Source organism: Camponotus vicinus, unplaced genomic scaffold (assembly GCF_025532165.1).
Source record: "Camponotus vicinus isolate PSW18456_S1 unplaced genomic scaffold, iyCamVici1.0 SCAF_11, whole genome shotgun sequence".
Taxonomy (NCBI): Eukaryota; Metazoa; Arthropoda; class Insecta; order Hymenoptera; family Formicidae; genus Camponotus; species Camponotus vicinus.
The window spans coordinates 11,189,600-11,209,103 of NW_028141947.1; the positions used below are offsets into that span (position 1 = coordinate 11,189,600).

Below are 19,504 nucleotides of genomic sequence, written 5' to 3' on the forward strand. Positions count from 1 at the left end.
GCGTTATTGTAAACTCGCCATTAGAGTTTAAAAATTCTCTCTTTTGAATTGCGAGAATAAACCTCGATAAATAAAAACAAGAGACGAATTGCAGCAATCTTATCGTTGATTTTTCGAATAAGCAATCGCACATGAATGTCGCTCGAAATGAATTTTTGTACCCGAAATGGATAGCTCTCGAATAAAATTATCGATGAAAAATCGCGCGAAAGTTTAAAATGTCCGACAATTCTGTGGATTCTACCATCGAAGAGGAGGAACGAATAAACCACGATGCCGGACCGAATGGGATAGCGCAGCGTTTAAAAGCACTATTCTGCTGCTTCAGACGCGAATCAAACGTAAGAGAAATCATCGACAAGTACGATCCCGATGAGTACGATTACATCGTCGAGAAGCTCGTCGTGAAGCGCGTGCCGCTCGCGCTTTTCGCGATCCCAGCTGATCTCGCGAATCGACGCAGACTCGATGACGCGTCACTGATGCCGGATGATATTTCGCAATCCTCGTCCTTATCTACGTTTGGCGGGAATAATCCTACTATCACACGAGGAACGTATCTCACCTCGATGAGGATGGACAGAACTGTATATGATTCTGCGGCGAATAAAGCTCTGCGTTCTAATACAAATAAAAATCAAGATTTAAGGTTGGACAAAATAATTTATTTCGCGATAATTTAGTTTTAATTTTTGGAATATCATATCTTAATTTGCATAACATGTAGCACATAAAATATCTGATATAATAATTATTCCCAATAATTACATTCCTAATATATGGGCTATTTAACTTAAGATAAGTTTAAATCAAAATTTGATATATTTATTTTGATAACATTTATACATAAACTAATTTATTTAAATTGCTATAAAAATTAATATTTTTCATCAATATTATTTTAATTATTTAAAATATATATATGTTACATGAAATTATAAAATTATAAAATTATAAAAATTATAAAATTAATAATAATTATAAAATTAATAATAAAAATTATAAAATTATAAGAATTAACTTATTTGGAATACAAATTTTAGAGAGCTTATAAAATATTCGTTTTAGTTGTCAAGCAAAATCTTCGGTTTGGAAACAGGGAATTCCGAATCAATTCAATGCTCTCCATCCGAACTTAAGGGAATTCGAGAAACCGTCCAAGAATCCGCCGAATTTTCCGCGAAGCAAATTGTCGTTCGCGGAGGACATTTCTGTGGCGTCCAGCACGAGAACTGACATTTCCTCCAGGACCCCGACGTCTTCCGTAATTGGTCAGGACGATGTTTCAATCCAAGACAATTCTGTTCGTCACGAATCTATTATTAAGAGCGAAATAAATGACAAATCAAAAAAAGAAGATATCTCGAGGCAAGCGCAAAATCCATCCACCGTAAAAGATCAAGGTAAATTTATTCTTGGACGGAACCGGAAATACATTGTATCACCGTTTCAAGTGAAACGGGGCTCTCTCGATCTCACGAAACCGAAAAACATCGTTGAAAATTTTGGCGTGGACGGCAAGTCGTTGGTGTATATTGAAGAATCCGCGGAGGAGAAATCCTCGGAATTAGCGGAAGATTCGAAAGATTGCAATTTACAATCAAATACAGCAGTCAGATGGCGAATCACTATTAGACGTCGGCGCGCAAACGCGGAGGTATGTCATGTACTTTCAGAAAGGATACATAAATGTATTTTTATTTTCTCTTTTTTGGGAAGAATAATTAATTTACTGGCGATTCATAAGAAATGAAATATTCTTCAAAATATTTTTAATCGTTTTTGCAAAAATTTAAATGGATATTTAAAAAAATATACGTCAAAGAAAATATTTTATTTTTACAAAATAATATTCTTTCTCTTTTCAAGTCGCGTTCTTTAGAAGGGGAAATGCATCGGTGAGGACATATCCTTGTACATATCATCAGCTGTTGTTCACCTGCTTCTATATAGTTTTCGCACCTGTGGACGTTGCCGCGGTAACGAGCGTGGCATCATAATGGCAGCGATTGAAATATTTTCGAGCTCTGTCACTTATAAATATAAAAGTAGAATATACTCCTGCGCCTCGATTGTCGTCTTTATGTTTATTGTGCTATCCTTGCTTACGCCGCTTTTTATAATCTATAATGCCGGGGGTAAAAATCATCCCGACTTTCACATCACCGCGTTGGAAAATCGCGTGCGATAATAATCTTTGATATATTAAAATTTCAGGCATCTGGATGAGAAATCGGATGCATGCGGAAACGCCGGACGTGCACTTCGAGTACAAGTATTTACTTCTTGCAGAAGTAGATCCTTACGAACAGCCTATCGTGTGTTCTACTTTTACGACGTACAAGGAAAACGAAATCAAAGATCATTGTACACTAATCAAGGTTGTATCTTTACCTAATGAGCGACATTAGAAATACAAAACTTGATTTGTGTGCAGTGCTACTTACATAAATATTTTGTTCAGCTTTTAGCTTCGACATTTAACGTTAAATACGATTATTTAATTTTGAATTAGTTATTTATATTATTTGTTTAGATACTGTTTATATATTTATGTCTAATTATTATATTATCATATTATATTTGTTTGCAGATACGAGAGAACGATCTAAACGGCGATGGACAAAAGGATTCGTTGAAATTTGAAGCTTATTTTTACACGGATAAACCAGTAAAATCTCTGAGACTCTTGTTATTCTTCAATTTTCAATTAAAGGTAAAATTGTATATGAGTATATGCTACTCATAAGTTTCCTTCTTCGAACTTGACAGTTTTTTTTTTAATGCAGCACCTCATTCAAGCGACGATAGAGTCTATCGGTGTATTTGATCAGGTGTTAAGTCACGAAGTTCAAGAAATACGATTTTTCGGTGATTTGGAGCTACGGCAAAAGGGACTCTTACGCAGCGAGGGTCTCTACGAAACGTACAACCACAGCGTTGAATTGTCCGATTATTCTCTATCCGAATTGCTATTGCACAATTTCAACCGAAAGTGTGCGTACATTGATGTTTTTCAAAAAATTCGAATGCTATAAAGACGCAAAGAAATTATACAGACGATATATTCGCTCGACAGTTTCAGCCAGAATCACCAACGAACGAGTAACGTGGCGGAGCGGTTTCTCTAGTGACGAAGCGGTGGCCGTCATCGGTGAATTATTTTATGTGGAAAACTTTATTCACTATCAGCCGAGTGTGTGGGAGGAATTGAAATGGGCATGGATCCAATATGTGTCGTGTTTGCTCGTCTTCGCGTATGTGGCCAAGCACATTCTGGTGTTTCTATTCACCAACAGATACCTGAATACGTATATCGTAAGGCCGTGGGCGAATATATATATAAATAAATAAACGGAGTAAATCTAGACACTGCGATAAATAATCTGCATCTTGCGCGCATTCCATTGTCAATTTTCCTAATATTTCTCGTGTAACATAAGGCATACAATTTCTATTTTTGCTCCTTTAAGACCTTAGTAACATATCCTTCATCAAATTCCTAAAGTTGTTTTTCTTTCTATAAAAATTTGAAATACAATCAGTCGCAATAATTTGAATATTTTTAAATACATATAATATTGAATATTTCCATGTATATATAAAATCTTTAAGATATCTTAAAATTTAAATAAAATGTATATCACAAACAGAAACTTTGATGAAAGAAAAAACAACGTTTGCCGCTTGCGCGCAACTATTAGTCACACGGGAATTTGATCGATAAAGGGAGCTGCAACTATGGCATTTCCACTTTCGATGGTAGCGCCAGCATCTATCATTGACGTCGACATCAAGCCCTTCGGGTGTTTTCGTGGCTGGCGTCGATTGGCAGTTCGATAAGGGTGGAGACTGCGCTATGTCCAGCGGTGGCATCTTTGCCGTTCTCGCGTGTACGCTAACGATACACAATAATCACACGCTGACAGTCTATCGGGCGTGAGCGATACAGGATTGACGTGAAAATGGGTGAGTGTTGTAAGACTGAATGACTCAGTGAAATTCGGTGAAATTCGACTCATTTGGATAGCTAAAAATTTCATAAGACTTTAATAAATTTTTGATGACTGTTTTCTTTACAAGAAATAGATTACTTAAAATAAAACTGACAGAAATTGATTCCAAGACTAATCGCTAGGAATAATTAGTGCGACATAAAAATTTGATACGCATCTGAAAGGTATACTCGGAAACAGGTAAAAGATACAGTTGTAAAGATGATTTTCAATATTTTCTTTGTCCTAGACATTAGAAATTAATAAATTCTCTCATTGAATTTGCAATCTTTAAGATATTGAAAAAATGTTAAGATATTGTTTATGCGCAATATATCCGCATATTGTTATATAGGTATCTAAGTGACAATATTTACGGTGAATTTGATTTAGAGAAATTAATCGATACGAGTTTCCTATTGTTATTATAAATAATATCGCGCATGAAAAATTATATAACCGCTGGACATGTAACTTTTTCCTAGACATGAAAAGTGGAAAATTTCACCAAGAAAATGCAAAAATAAAAAATGATGAAACTTTTTATGTTTGCTAAGTGAAGAAAATTGAAGAAATCACCGTTTTTGACATACCAATTTTTTATATATGTTATGTATTAGTAAATTTAATCCATTTCCTCCAATAATCTTTAATTTATGATCTACTACATACTTTAAATAATTCGGATTATTCCAACAATCTCTCCTATAGGAATTCCTTTTTTTGCATATAAATTTCTTTAGCTTCTTTATAATATGTCCTACAAGAATAAATCGTCATGATTTTGATATATGTTTTTTGTTTTGATATATGTTTTGAATGTTTCTTATGAGTAAAAATTTTGAATACAGAGTAGCGAGACACGGTATTCTAACCATGTCCACGAAATCGAAAGAGAAGGTCATAGCCGCTATCCGGAAGCTTTTCCGATCCTCCGATAAGATCGCGGAGCCGGAGGGAGCCAGCGGCTCGACCAATTCGCCGTCAAGGAGACTCTTGAATCGTCATCACCGTCCGGACATCGTTATTCCGGTAGACGATCCGATACCGGAAAATCCAGATTCCACTCATGTCGATCGTAATTGTTTCTTCAAGATGAAAAAGTCCGCAAAGGTGCGTGGAGTTCCTGATTGATTCAGTGAAAAGATTATAAAGAGGTTGCTGAGCGATAAACTTGCGAGACGAAAGGGATTTGATAAATTGATGTTCTAGCTCTTTTCTTGAATGGTAGCATGAAGTAAATAGTTTTCTTGATCCTGTAATCATTCTGGGATTTCGAATATTCCGAAAGTCTTAAATCAGGTCTGCTTGCACAGGACAATAACGAATACAAGGCCGCTAGCGACAAGGACGTAGGTTTGCGTCGACTGATGAAGGAATTTAACAGGATTCAGAGAGCACAACGTCATGGTGATTCGGCCTTCACCGCCGAGCTTGTCAACGATAATGTCTTCGAGTGGTCTGTCCGATTGCACAAGATCGACCCGGACAGCAGATTGGCGGCCGATATGCGTGAGCTGAAGATACCTCATATATTGTTGAATGTGATCTTCCCGAAGGAGTTTCCATTCGCGCCACCTTTTATGAGAGTGATCTCGCCAAGGATCGAGCAGGGCTTTGTGATGCACGGCGGTGCTATCTGCATGGAGCTCCTCACGCCAAGAGGATGGTGTTGTGCATATAGTGTCGAGTCGATGATCATGCAATTCGCAGCTAGCGTTGTGAAAGGACAAGTGAGCATGATTTTAATTTGCATTGAATAGTTAATCCTTTCCACATAATATATTATGATGATATGATTACATTGATTAGATATGATTACAATAATGTGTGTGATACAGAATAATGTAATATGATAATTATAAATTTATCACATAAATAATTTTTATTAATATTATCATCTTCTAAATCATCCGCGAATTTCTTATAGCTTCTCTGTCATCTTTCAAATCTGGAAATTAATAGGAATCTTGATGGTATCTTTTCTATTAACTTGGCGAAGTTCTTGCTTTATTTTTCGCAATTAAAAGCGAGCAAAATTTTAAAAATACTTGCCAATAGTAGAAAATGTTTGTAATGTTTTTACACGTTTTTTCGATTTTTCAGAAAAGGAAATCTCGTATTTATTTGTATAAAATTCTTATTTTCGTGTTGCAGGCCCAAGTATCGAGAAAGTCAAAGCCAAGTAAGGAGTACAATCGACAATTGGCCGAAGAGACATTTAAGAATCTGGTGAAAACACACGAAAAATATGGTTGGGTAACCCCGCCGCTCGCCGAAGGCTGATCTTAGAATATATATTATTGTCCGGAGTCGGAAAAGGTTCGCGTTTCTTATTTAAAAAGAGGCGTACGAACCAATATAATTCTTTATCCGATTTTTCCGGAAACGCCGACAGTGATTTTTTTCCGTTCTGTCAGGAAATCCAAGTGTAATTTCGTTATCACGAATATACACATGTAGCCAGAAAGGAATTTATCGAATTTGTCGGATAAACAAAACGTGCGCGTAAGTTTTCTTTGCATTTTCACACATTTTTCAACTTTTGTAATAAATACGTAGGGACTGAAAAAAAGAAAAAATTCCGAGATTTGAAAGAAATTTCCAATTTTTTTATCTTATTATTTTTATAAGGCAGAAATAAGTACAAATCATAAAAATAATTTTGACTGTATTTATACTAAAGACGTAGCTTTGAAAAAAGCTGGAAGAAATTTTTTTGAAAATTTCAAAATTTTTTTAAGTCCCTATGTTTATACAAATACGCCAAATTAGTTATTAAGATAAATATGATATACCGTTACAATGTTATTTGCACTTGTCGAATCGGCACAAGTTTGCAAGACTTATTCGTTATAAATACCAGAAGCTCATAACAAAGCACTTTGTTTCATTCAATTTTAAACATAAATATAGAAGAAATGAGAAAGAGGTTGCTCAAAATAATGAATTAAATTAAATGTATCCAATGATATATATATATATATATATATATATATATATATATATATATATATATATATATCATATATATATATCATTAAATGTATCCAATGATATATATATATATATATATATATATATATATATATATATATATATATCATATATATATATATATATATATATATATATCATATATATATATATATCATTAAATGTATCCAATGATATATATATATATATATATATATATATATATATATATATATATTAAAGAGCCGATGAAATGTGTAAATATAAACAACGAAAATAATAGATATAGTGTTGCTTGTTTCTTTGCCTTTGTAAAATTTAGTTCCAGTTTATATCAATAATTTAAGAAGAAGAATACTTGCTTAAAAATTTTTCGAAACAGAAGCCTTGATTATGAGCTTCTACAATATAAGTCTGTTTTTTTCTTTTAATACTATCCGTCATATACAAATGATTTTCGATATGTTTCTTTATCCAATCAATCGCAAAAATGTTTGTACATATAGTTATTCTGTTGGACATAACTTGTATGTGCCAAATAAATATATAATTAGTTAATAATATATAATTAAATATATAATTAATTTAAAGTATTAAGATCTTTTCGTAAAATTTTAAATTGACATTTAATCACGAACACGAGCGACATTCGCTCGACCATCTAAACTATCTAAATCTATAATAAGAATGGACTTAAACATATGGCATTATGAAGTTCTAGATAACAAAAGGAAGATTCAATTGTCCAATTTTAATATGCTGAGAAATAATAATATTTGTACAAGATTTTGAAAAGTAAAAATGCAAGGAAGGGTGAGACTAAAGTTAAATACAAATAACTTATTTACAAATATGCGTGAGAAATCATTATTAATCTTTTTGGCGTATACGTTAACAATACTTTTGGCCTATTTACCGTACACTTACAAAAGTTCGATGACTCAGGCATATGTAATTCTTCTCTACCAGTCAGATTATCACACATATCATGTTAAAAATTTAGGAAAAAATTTAGGAACAAACAAGAAATGGAATACGAATTTCTCTTTTATCTTCATTAGCAGCTTATAAACTATAATTGCAAGTTATTACATTTTAAAGCGATTTTCACAACACCGTTTTATCCATCTGTTGGAATAAAGTTGCTACATTCAAAAATAGTTATTATATTTCTATAAAATTTCCCCTAAAAGGAAGTACTACTTTTATATTTATTACAATAATTGTGAAATAACTTAATCCTTAACGTATTTTGTACATTATTCAATATAATCAATCGTCTTCCGGTTTACAAAAAAAAAATGTAATCTGTTTACTTGCATAGAAGGCACATGATCAGTCATTCTCGAATGCACTTTGTTTCATGATGAAAACGTTCTATCGATACTTGAGCAGTTATTCAATTAGAATATATATGCATAAATAATACTTAACACATTATTCACAATCATAATATCTAAAAGCGCAGATATTATTCATGTTTAAGATGTGATAAGATTTTGTGACATATAAATATCTCGTATTTTTTTCAAACGTTACTTTGTCATCCTTGATATTATTTTTAGTTTTATACTGTTGATACATAAAATTAATATAATTTATATCTTATATCAAAATTAACGAACTATGAATGTATTAATAATCAAGTAATATCATACGCAAAATAATTCACTCGAAAAATAAAAAAGATAAATACATTTTTAAATCTTTAGATTTACTTTCATTAGAAAAAATTTTAATGTTTTTATGAGCGAATACTCTCTCTCTCTCTATATATATAATAGTTGTATATAATAATGAGAAGATCTAAAAGTTTAGTAAGTGTAATAATAAAGTCACAAAAAATTTCTAATAATTGATAAATAATTATCAAAATTATATGTTAACGCTGTATAATATATACAATCAAGCAGATTTTTTTATATGCATATTTGCATATTTTTATTTTCGGAACTATATACTTATGTATATAGTTAATAATTATAAGTTATTAATATAACTATACTATAACTATATATAAGTTATAACTATATACTTATGTTTATAATTCGGAACTATAATCAGATATGTAGTATACACAAAAAGTTTATATATTACTTTTCACTATACATATATATACAATTCGGGGATCGAAAAGAGTATTTCTCTCATTTCGCTAAACCGAGATAAATGTCACATAATGATAATCCCCCGCAAATAAATAAAATATAAAAATTGACATAAAATTTTACAAAACAAGAATTAAACTCATCGAAATTATATCTATTTTTTTAAATTTGTTTATTTTTTGTGCATATTTATATATATTTCTATATATTATTGTATTTATCTGTTTCAAAATCGTAAACAAAAATATGCAACGTGTTTACGCGTTTAAGATATTTATCTTAAACGTGTATATAGTATTAAAATAATATCGAAATTCTTGAACATATAGTCAATAATTGATACTTGAATTTTCCTGACGCCAAGATTGATTATAGCAATCATTTCGGACACAAAGCGATCACATAAATAATCACGAATATAAAAATTATAATTCATATTTTATATGGGAATATATAAAATGTAAAAATTACAGATCTACATCGACAATCGTGTTACGTCATTCACATGCACGTATTGTCGTTAATACTTACAAAATTATGCAACTGTTCGACAAAATTCGATGTTGTAATTGACATTTGATGTGTGTGATTAGGATTATAATTTTAATTTATCTATCTAAAAAAGTACGAGTTAATTTATCTATCTAAAAATACACATACTCACACGAAACGCATTCTCGAATTTAGGCACCATAATTTGGAATAATTTTTGGCAATAATTACAACTACTTTCACATATTTCACTCAGTTTTATCTTCTTGTACACACATGAACAGCTTGGCACACGCCATGTTGAAATTATCTGCAAAATATATATATGACAGTATTAATTTTGTAAACGCGAACATGTCTTTGACGAGCTTCCAAAGTTTGAGTACAACTTACGGGATCCATTCACGAGCCATGCGGGCTTCGCCTTCCAATCGATGAAGATCCAATACATGGGGATTCCAGACAAGATTATGATTATGCCTATGCCTACCTCCCATGGTGAAACATAGCACGGAAAGATGACCAGAAATACGCAAATGATGAAGAAGATGATTGGTAAAATTATAGAAACCTAGGAAAAAATATAAAAATGTGAAATAAAATTTTATTTATATAAAAGAAGAAAAATAGAAGAAATATACATTTTGGACTCTCTTCAAAAATTCTGACAAAGGGAAAGATATACGTACCTTTATAGGACGATGGAGATCAGGCTTTTTGTAACGTAGCCACAATAGACCAGACACGGAAAATGTGGTAAATAGAGCCTCAACGAAACTGACATAATTTATTAATACGTAGACATCCTTTATGATGAGGAGGACTAAGGTGATAAGGCACTAAAAATTATAGTTTAACAATCAGAATTAAAATTCAACAATAGTAAAAATAGAAAAATTGTTCCGCGAGTGTATTCGTTTTTAGAATCAATCACGAATTGCAACAAAGTGTTGATTTAAAATTGAAAATAATTTTCGCGATCAATTCTGAATTATGTATGTAAATTATGCATACATTTATTCATCCATCTATTTTTCAATTAATTTTAAATTTTCTTAGTAAAAGAATTAACACGGTGATAATAATAATTTGATAATTTTTTAATTCTCAATCTTAAATCATTTTTGCTCATCAATCTCAAAAGCTATTGATTTAAAGTTTTAAAAGAGATAACACATTAAATGAGCGGTTAATTAATTAATTTCTAATTAATCTCTATTAGAAAATAAGATAATTAACAACAAAATTATACAATGTTTAATGGTACGATGTGATTTTGAACGGCGTTTAACGAGATCAGTCTTTTTAATCTGCTCGTAGAATGGAAATCGCTAGCAGACTTCCGCTCATCAAAGAGATCGACATGAAAAGATCAATTTATCGCTTTCAAACGAACTGCAGAGATTAAAATGCCAGACCACATACTGCTACGCACGTCGCTTCGTCGCTCAATTCGACTGGCTTATTTTATTAAACCAGAGCTTTAGTTTAATTTCACGGTATTTATATACACCAATTAATTATGTCCCCGTCAATTGAATGAACCAAATTATCACATGCAAAGCGCAAAATTACATCGATATCAATTAAAAATATACATACCGATCGCTTTTTTGAGTGCTTGCGTTAGTTTTCTTATAATTTTTTCTCTACTATTTTCTTTCTTTCAGTTACACAACTACTAAAGACATATGATTCTTTAGTATTCTCTCATTGAAGAGGGTTTAGAAAAATGTTTCGAAGTATAGAGCTGAACATATTGTGGGTAAAAAAAATTTATACAAAATAATGTATGAAAAAATAATTATATATAAATAATTTCTCATGATCAAAATATTTGGGCAATTAATAAACTTATTCTATTTTTTTACAAATGTCACAGTGTCATAAAAATTTATGCAAATTCCAGGATAGATTATATTAGTTCAATCCCGATATGTCAATATATCACGCCTCAATGTTACACGTAAATCTTCAACATGTCCCATTCCTGTTATCGCTAAACGAATGCATTGCAAGCATGTTATACGACGATAACTATTGATGAAATAGAGTTCGAGCTTAGAGATTGTTGTTCAATTATACCAATGGATAGTTAAAACGATAGAAGAAAGATACATTCACCATTTGACTTTCAAGGAGAGCCAGTAAAATCAGCGTAAAATTACATACATGCAAGTTTTGTTTGCGACGTTTTGTTCACTTTACTCGATTTTTTTACGTCAAAAATTATTTAAACTCGATATTAAATTATTAATAAATCCTTGTCAACTTGTGGCCTGCATCTGTACATTTTTTGCATTTTGATTTTAATAATTTAACAAAAAACGAAGATGCAGTACTTACGAGGAAGATGAGAGATGGCATCGGCGTCAAATTGCGGACATTAATCAAAGCAATGGCAGTGGGGAGATGTCCGTTTCGGGCGCCGACAAAGAACAACCTGGACGATGCAAATATCGCGCCGTTCAATGCTCCGAAAGTCGAACACGCCACGAAGAATGGTATGATCCATGACATAACACCCAGCAATTTATCGCCGAAGGTCTAGAAGGAATTTTTTGCGATTTAATGTTATGTTAGCAAAAGTGGAGTGGCATTTTGATTATAGCGAAAGCGAAATTGCGTAATTTTTTTTGCGTCGAAGATTGATTTCATTTTAGGCGTGTAACGAGATGTATTAAACAATCTATCAATTTTATCAGGGATACGATGTTTGATCTTTCTTTTATGAAAAATGATAGTACGCTAGGGAAGAGACATTCGCTTGCATATTAATTTTTTTATCGCTCAAAATATGATAAATTGTTATAAATAATTTAATACAAGTTAGTTGTGTGAATTAAATTTCTTTTTCTTTTTACAAGTTTGTTTTTTAATATTTAAATCAATATATCATTCCTTTTTATATACGTAATATAAACTGCATTATTTTCTTACTGCACTATTTTCTTTATGACGCTAAAATATTCGCGTGGATGCAATTACTTGGCAACGAAACGTGATCGCGTTGATCGATACTTCACAGTTGTTCCAATTATTAATGTATAAACCCGTACTTACAACAGCTACGGCATTCGATGCAAGTATTTCGTCTTGTGTGAGTACAACAAAATATGCGATGTTTGCGAAAACGTAAATCACTGTTACTACTGGCAATGATATACAAATAGCCTTTGGAAGATTTCTGTAAAAATCAATTAAAAATATTAATTAAAGGCATATAAAAATATTAATTTATCATATAATTTTTTAAATAATATATAAATAAATTTTTTTCTAATAATATAATTTTAATAATACAATGTTCCATTTCTTGCCAAAATAAGCAGTACCTGTTTTATCTTATGTACATTACGAAAATTGCAGTAGAGATGCAAAGGAATGATGAAATAAAACGGAGAACTCGCAATTACTTATAAGGATCTTGAAGCTCTTCCGTCACGAAGTTGAGATAATTCCAGCCTGAATAAGAGAACAGTCCGGAATAAATCGCGAGGGCGATATAACCGGGCTGAGTGTTGGTGCCAGCCATTGGACGTTGAAAATTCTCCGTGTGGCCCTGGCAGAGCCACACCAGACCCGCTATTATGATGATCAGTAAAGCGAAAATTTTGGTGGCTGTGAAGAAGTCTTGCACTCTGGTCGCCCATTTGACGTTGTAACAATTGATGGCGGTCAGCAGACCTGCAAATTTTTTCGCTCACTCGTATTCAAAACTCTACACTGATACTAATAACAATTTCCCTTTTTAATTATTCCTTTCTATACTTTAATTATTATATTTATTTATTATATTTTTTTTGTATTTTTTTCATTTTTTAAATTATCTCTACTAATATTTACTTTACTCATTAAAAGTAAAATTTCTCTTAAATGAAAGAAAGAAATTAATAAAAACAAACTATTCATCTTACACGTGATCACAGCAGCGAGGAGGCGCACCGCTTCATATGGCGGTTCGCAACCGGGCCACGCAGGTTGTAGGATGTATTGTGCGAATGTAAGTGCTGTGATAGCGTTCCCTGTTGGCACCAGGATGAATAACGCCACCCAGAGATAAAGGAACGCTGGCAAAGGTCCAAAGGCGTCGCTGATATACGCGTAATCACCACCAGATCTGGGAATCATCGTACCTGTATAAATGTGAAAAGGAAATTATCTGTGTTTATCAAATTCCATAAATCAATACATATTTTCGATCAATTTTAACAGTTAGTCCAACGAAAGTATAATGTACATATACCTATAACTCTAAAATAACATCTTACATCACATACTTATTTACTATCGCTTATATTTCATTCTCTCCCTTTTCTTATGAAGCGCATAAATTGTTAATCTTGAATAATGAAAAAGAAAAAAATTGATAATCGTATGTAACACTATTTAATTGCCACCGGGTCGGATCGCGCGGTCGTGATCTATTATATTATTGCACGCGCGTTCCATGATTTCTCTCTGCGCAGCATCTGCGAAGATACTGCTTCCTCGTAAATCATGTTCCGCATGTTTATATACAGTCTTATCAATGGGCTCTCGCCGTTTTTGCGATATCGCGGTTTTTGGGTCATTCGGCGAGGTCACAGTTTGCATATCCTGCAGTATCTGTCCTCTTTTCTATTCTTTTTCTTTTTCTCTCCTTCTACTTCTTTTTTTTAATTAATCAAGTTGCAAAAATGCTTTGTTCGATCTTATCTTTTTCAAAATAAAGAAATAGGCTTTTATAGTTATGGAATGACTTAAAATATCTTGTAATGTTCATTTAATTTTCTTTTTTTATTTTAAGGGAACTTTGAGTATATTTTTAATTGAATCTGTGGCACGCGATAACAATAATGCGATAATGATGATAATGGATATGATTCTTAATAGCGTAAATTTAATGATTAGGTTTGTCACGAAGAACTTACTACAATTTATACATTTGACGTCGTTCGTCTCCTGTTATTACAAGGTGATTACATCTTTCAAACAACTTATAATTTTACATACTGCTACAATATTTTCTATCTCAATTTTTCTTTCTTTTATACGAAAGAATATATCTTTTAATTATATTTATAAATTATGTGTAATCTTTTTACAAATTTCTATCTATTTTAGAATTTGGAATATTTTTTATGAACAGATAAAAATACTATAAGATGAAGAACAATTGTGTGAATGGCTTGTTATAATCGTGATGGCCAGTTTGTTACAAATTTACAGACACAACAGCGAATTTCGATAAATGATTCTTTGTGCAGAAATCAAACTTTAAATAGTAAATCTATAGTACTAATCCTCAGAGACCAGAACTATTAATAGAAATAAAGTATCGTGTTTGACGAAGATATTAATTTTCATTAAAAAATTATTTTTGTCATGAAAATATTTTGTTAAAAAAACAGAAATTATTCCAATTTATATATACATAAAATCTATATTTTAAAATATATTCTGTGTGTGTATGTATGCACATACAGAAATTTAAAAAATAGACAAATAGAAACTATTTCTTTCCTTTTTCTTTTCTTGCTCTTATATTCGTCAATCATAAAATTCTGAGCTGAAATTTTGTAAACTTGTTTCAAACTAAATATCTGCAATTCAAAAATATCTGGACAATATTTCATGGGCGACGTAATTCTCTATGATTTTTTCTTTCCTTGTAAAAATTATTCGAAATCGGTCCTTTGTATTCAGTCCTTAGTCGGGTCACTATCGGTTTATTTTACTATTAGTCATCGAGTTATCGCAAAAGAGTACTTATTATCATGTAAGAGTGCACTTTATGAACATGTTATGTTGAAACAATACGCACGTGTAAATAAAGAAACAGTAAAGAGAAAATAAACAAATAAAAGATATATGTGCTTTTCCTAGATAGATACTTCGAGTTTTAAAACAAATGCACATTTATAAGATTACATATAATTTAAAGATATAATTTTCAATATATTTTTATATAAAGCAAAAAAGAATTGCGAAAAGAAATATTGTATTATGTAAAAACTATGGTTTGTTTGAAAAGTTTTCTTACTTTTTAATATATGTGAAATAAAAAATATACATATATATAAATAACTAGAAAAATTGTTTAAATAATCTATGAATAATTTCACGATATTATCATTTTTTGCATTAATAGGTTAATTATATAATTTATTTTCACAAATAGATCAATTATATAATGATAATATACGTGGCATATTGATAACGTATATAATTTAGGAAAATTTTGTAACTTTATTTTATTGTTATATAGCATAATACGCGTTATTAATTACTATATTTTTAATTACTACGTTTTTTATAGAATAATATAATATAATTATATGTATGTATAAATATATAATTTTTAGAAGAGAATATATATATATTTTTTTTTCTTTTTTTTTAATATTTGGAATACTTTGTATGTAAATAGATAAAAAACTAAAGATTCAAAAGAGTTCAAAAGAGCGTGTTCAAAAGAGAAATAGGAAAAGCACGCAAAAAATCACGTGCCAAGAAACATTTCTGCGACAGAAACATGTAGCGAGATTGTAATATTTTTTACATACATTTATATTTTGCAGAAAAGAAGAAAGAGAGATTCTTTCAAAAAATTTTTCACCGAGACATATCTGGTTTCATCACCTGCCGAACCCGACAATTCGCAGCGAGAGAAGTAACCGTTATACAGGATTTCGTCATTCACTCACCTAGCTCGGCGTAACATAGAGCCCCGATGAGCGACAGGATCCCGGAGAAGATCCAGACTATAAGGGCCTGACCGACGCTGCCGCTGTTCAGAAGCACACCCTTGGGCGAAACGAAGATACCGGCGCCGACGATGATGCCGACGATGATCGCCACTCCGTCCCACAAACCCAATTCCTTCTTCAGCTTAATACCCTCGTTGCCGCTGTCGGGCCCCGCGATCACGGATCGCGGGACCGTCTTCTCCGCCGGCGCTACCTTGTCTGGCATCCTCTCGCACGTGCACGCGTCTGCCTTCACCTACGCTCTCCGAAATTGGCGCGCTCGAGTGTCACACGCTTTTCCGCGCGGCTATTTGCAATATCGGAGTAACGTGAATGGGCAGCTTGCTGCGTGAGCATCACCGTACCACGTGGACAGGCGGGAAGGAAGCCGAGTCCGATAAATGAAAGACGGCGGGGAAAAAAGGGGAAAACAGAACGCGCGCTTCTCTTTGTCACCACGTGGCAAGAAAAGAGACGTTTCTGACACGACGGAGCTGACACATGTGCGAAACTGATGTGCCGGTCCACGTTCACACTGCCGATGAAGCCGGACGGTCGCTCGCTATTTCACTGCGCTCTCCTCCACGCTCTTGCGTTTGCGCCGAATACACGTCGCATTCACCACTACCTCTACCCTCCACACGATCCTCTGTCGACGATCGAACTGACGCGACGCTCGCAGTAGCGCGCGTCCAGTGGCGCGGACACAAGCGCTCCGAAATAGTATCGGAGTAATACCGGCATCGGCTCCAAAATCGTGCAAACTCTCTACGTCGAGTCTTTTCGCCCCCTCTCCTTCCTCCTCGCGTCTTTGGAGATTCGAATAAAGCACGATGGAAATAGAAAATATTTAATTTTAACAACTTTTCAGTTCTCTTTCTATATCGACACTCTGTCAAGCTTCTTCTATTCTTTTTAACAATGAGATAAAAAAGTCAAACAACCAGATGAGAACAACTTGTTCCGAATTCGCAATTTGCTTTCTTGAGCAAACATTCACGTTGAATGGCATCATTTTAAGAGAAAGACGATGAATAATAAAAATTCAACGGATGCACTCTTCGAAAATGTCAAATGTAAATTTTTTATAAATTTGAATATATTTGACATACAAGCTTTTTTTCAAATTTCATCACTTCATATCTCCCGTTTCTACGCCATTGCGCCCTAAGTCTTACGGGTCCCACAACCATGTTGCATCAGAAACGCCGAAATCGCACACCTGCGAAAACGATAACGCATTTTTCGAGACGTGAAATGCAAATAAATGCAACAAAAATATGAGCGATAACCGAATAGAATTGCGGGAAAGATTTTCTCGTGACAATCCATCAAACTTAAAATATTGATAAAATATACGGATATTGATAACTATACGTACATTGATTCTCGTTCGTTTCCTTTTCGCAGCAATTTGCACGACGTGCTTCACAGAATTATTAATCGACTATTTTACAATATTAACACTGATAGGCTTGTTATTACAGTCCACGCTTGTCGGTTTATCACACCGATGTGGCTAAGTGTTCTAGCACGTTGCAGGGAAGTTCGTGATTAATATATAAAAAAGAGACACAAGAAACCAGTTTATTTCGACTTCAATCAATACTTTCGGAATAAAAAATTGAAACGTCTATTTAAAAACTTGAAGCGACAATGCAATTTAAAATTATCTCAAATGTATAAAATTTTTACATATATATTAGAATCTCTCAAAACTTTTCCTAAATCAAAATTTTAATTTACGTGTAAATTGCCGAGATGATTAATGTCGTAATCAAGTTTCTGCTTTACAAGAACCTTATTTCATTTCATATTTTGCTTATTTCGCAACTCTACAAATTTACAAAGATGTAACACTATATTATATTCGCCTTGTAAAATTCATATTGAAAACGTTGAGATGAAATTTCATGACGAACATTCGCCCAGGATTTTCTACGCGGTATCATTCGCACGCGTATGAAATCAGTATCTCGTCCGGATCATCGATCGCAAAAGTGGTCGCGCGGCGACTCGTCGAACGCGAATCGCGCAAAAAAATGTCGGCGGATTTTCTCGTCGAGATGCGCAGCATCTCGCCGGCGATCGTCGTGTCGATCGCGAGTACGCGACGCGCATCGCCGGGGACGAAGGATCATGTTCTCTCGTGAAAAGGCATAATTGACGCGATGCGTGTGCGATATTGCAGTTGTAGTGCGATACTAAAGATACTAAAGAGCGTTATGTCCGAGCGAACCCTTGCTCTTTCGCTCGCGGAGACCACGCATCACCCTCTCGACATTGGCGCACGCAGCTGCGAAATAATCGCGACGCAAGAGAATCTACTCTTGTCAGTAGATATATTTTTATGAAAGATTTTTAATATCGAAATTATTGCATACAAGTTGTTTATTAAGTAAAAATTAAAAATGCTCGTCAAAGTATTTTTCCTCGTGCTCTGCATCGAAAAGAAAAAAATGCGAACGAACGAGTTTTTCAAAAGAATTCGTAAAGAATCGATTAAAAGAGACGCCAAAATGTGTGTCGCGATAATTGAGGACTCGAAGTAAAAATACTACTTATGTACGTCATGTTATTATAGAAAAATTATATTTTTAACTTCTATTTTAAAGACTATAGCGAAGTTTTCCAAGGAAATCTTAAGGCAGGAATACTAATAAGACATACAATGAATAATGTATTTTAGCTGCAGCAACATTCTACGCCAATGACATCGCACGTCCGTCCATTTCGTCAGTGCCGCGCAACCTTCTCGGCATTATCATCACATTATCATTTACATGCAATTTATTAGTGTGCGTAACCGTGTGTAAAATGTTACTTAAATATGAGCGCGAATCGCCGTGACAATTGAATCAGTCAATGATAGAATTTCTCGTCGCGTTTCTGTGAATTTATTTCGGATTTCTCTCAGAATTTTTGCTATAAATAAGCTGGAATTATTTTAACAAATAAACTAGATTTAATTTCTACATATTTAATTGCACATTTCTGTTTTTTTTTCTAATAAGTTTTCTATTTTCCCCTTTTTCATAAAAAATATTTGAAATTGTATATTTTGCAGTTTTTTTATAATTAGACTTTTTATGATATTTTACTGCACTCCGTATTTTACTTTTTCTGTCTATTTAAATCCTATACAGATACGTATTTTATTTTACAAACAGAATAAATATGCAAAATAAAAGAATGACTACAC

General features: G+C 32.8%; 3 protein-coding genes across 9 annotated transcripts; 2 read left to right on the forward strand and 1 right to left on the reverse strand.

The window, feature by feature from the left end:
- The first annotated feature begins 91 nt into the window (after nucleotides 1-91).
- LOC145962070 (uncharacterized) lies at nucleotides 92-3,744 on the forward strand. Of its 5 annotated transcripts, none has more exons than XM_083082868.1 (8): nucleotides 92-649; nucleotides 1,069-1,657; nucleotides 1,883-2,138; nucleotides 2,218-2,381; nucleotides 2,594-2,716; nucleotides 2,790-2,997; nucleotides 3,080-3,318; nucleotides 3,654-3,744. In XM_083082868.1, the coding sequence occupies exons 1-8, from the start codon at nucleotides 219-221 to the stop codon at nucleotides 3,660-3,662; spliced, it is 2,019 nt and encodes a 672-aa protein (XP_082938994.1). In that variant the 5' UTR covers nucleotides 92-218; the 3' UTR covers nucleotides 3,663-3,744. The 5 variants fall into 5 exon arrangements, with proteins under 5 accessions (XP_082938994.1, XP_082938998.1, XP_082938999.1 ...); XM_083082872.1 differs by having other exon boundaries at nucleotides 1,883-2,048; XM_083082873.1 differs by having other exon boundaries at nucleotides 1,883-1,979.
- A 103-nt stretch (nucleotides 3,745-3,847) lies between these two features.
- Nucleotides 3,848-6,959, forward strand: LOC145962078 (ubiquitin-conjugating enzyme E2Q-like protein 1). The gene is made up of 4 exons (XM_083082882.1): nucleotides 3,848-3,969; nucleotides 4,847-5,108; nucleotides 5,312-5,728; nucleotides 6,153-6,959. Exons 2-4 carry the CDS (start codon nucleotides 4,872-4,874, stop codon nucleotides 6,279-6,281), a joined length of 783 nt encoding a protein of 260 aa, XP_082939008.1. The 5' UTR covers nucleotides 3,848-3,969; nucleotides 4,847-4,871; the 3' UTR covers nucleotides 6,282-6,959.
- Nucleotides 6,960-9,045: 2,086 nt separating this feature from the next.
- On the reverse strand, nucleotides 9,046-18,540 carry Mnd (L-type amino acid transporter minidiscs). 3 transcript variants are annotated; one of them, XM_083081696.1, is made up of 10 exons: nucleotides 18,049-18,540; nucleotides 17,684-17,830; nucleotides 16,261-17,524; nucleotides 13,489-13,707; nucleotides 12,988-13,258; nucleotides 12,635-12,758; nucleotides 11,918-12,118; nucleotides 10,261-10,410; nucleotides 9,965-10,142; nucleotides 9,046-9,881 (listed from the first exon to the last, which is right to left on the reverse strand). In XM_083081696.1, exons 3-10 carry the CDS (start codon nucleotides 16,526-16,528, stop codon nucleotides 9,820-9,822), a joined length of 1,473 nt encoding a protein of 490 aa, XP_082937822.1. In that variant the 5' UTR covers nucleotides 16,529-17,524; nucleotides 17,684-17,830; nucleotides 18,049-18,540; the 3' UTR covers nucleotides 9,046-9,819. The 3 variants fall into 3 exon arrangements, with proteins under 3 accessions (XP_082937822.1, XP_082937821.1, XP_082937823.1); XM_083081695.1 differs by having other exon boundaries at nucleotides 17,684-18,540; XM_083081697.1 differs by having other exon boundaries at nucleotides 16,261-18,540.
- Between the last annotated feature and the right edge of the window lie 964 nt (nucleotides 18,541-19,504).

Coding starts and splice junctions, on each gene's coding strand:
- LOC145962070 (XM_083082867.1), top strand. CDS start 219: ATGTCCGACAATTCTGTGGATTCTACCATCGAAGAGGAGGAACGAATA. Junction 2,139..2,217: donor TATAATCTATAATGCCGGGG/GTAAAAATCATC, acceptor TTAAAATTTCAG/GCATCTGGATGAGAAATCGG. Junction 2,382..2,593: donor ATCATTGTACACTAATCAAG/GTTGTATCTTTA, acceptor ATTTGTTTGCAG/ATACGAGAGAACGATCTAAA.
- LOC145962078 (XM_083082882.1), top strand. CDS start 4,872: ATGTCCACGAAATCGAAAGAGAAGGTCATAGCCGCTATCCGGAAGCTT. Junction 5,109..5,311: donor AGATGAAAAAGTCCGCAAAG/GTGCGTGGAGTT, acceptor CTGCTTGCACAG/GACAATAACGAATACAAGGC. Junction 5,729..6,152: donor CTAGCGTTGTGAAAGGACAA/GTGAGCATGATT, acceptor TTCGTGTTGCAG/GCCCAAGTATCGAGAAAGTC.
- Mnd (XM_083081696.1), bottom strand. CDS start 16,528: ATGCCAGACAAGGTAGCGCCGGCGGAGAAGACGGTCCCGCGATCCGTG. Junction 12,759..12,987: donor GAGCTTCAAGATCCTTATAA/GTAATTGCGAGT, acceptor TGATTTTTACAG/AAATCTTCCAAAGGCTATTT. Junction 9,882..9,964: donor ATGGCTCGTGAATGGATCCC/GTAAGTTGTACT, acceptor TATATTTTGCAG/ATAATTTCAACATGGCGTGT.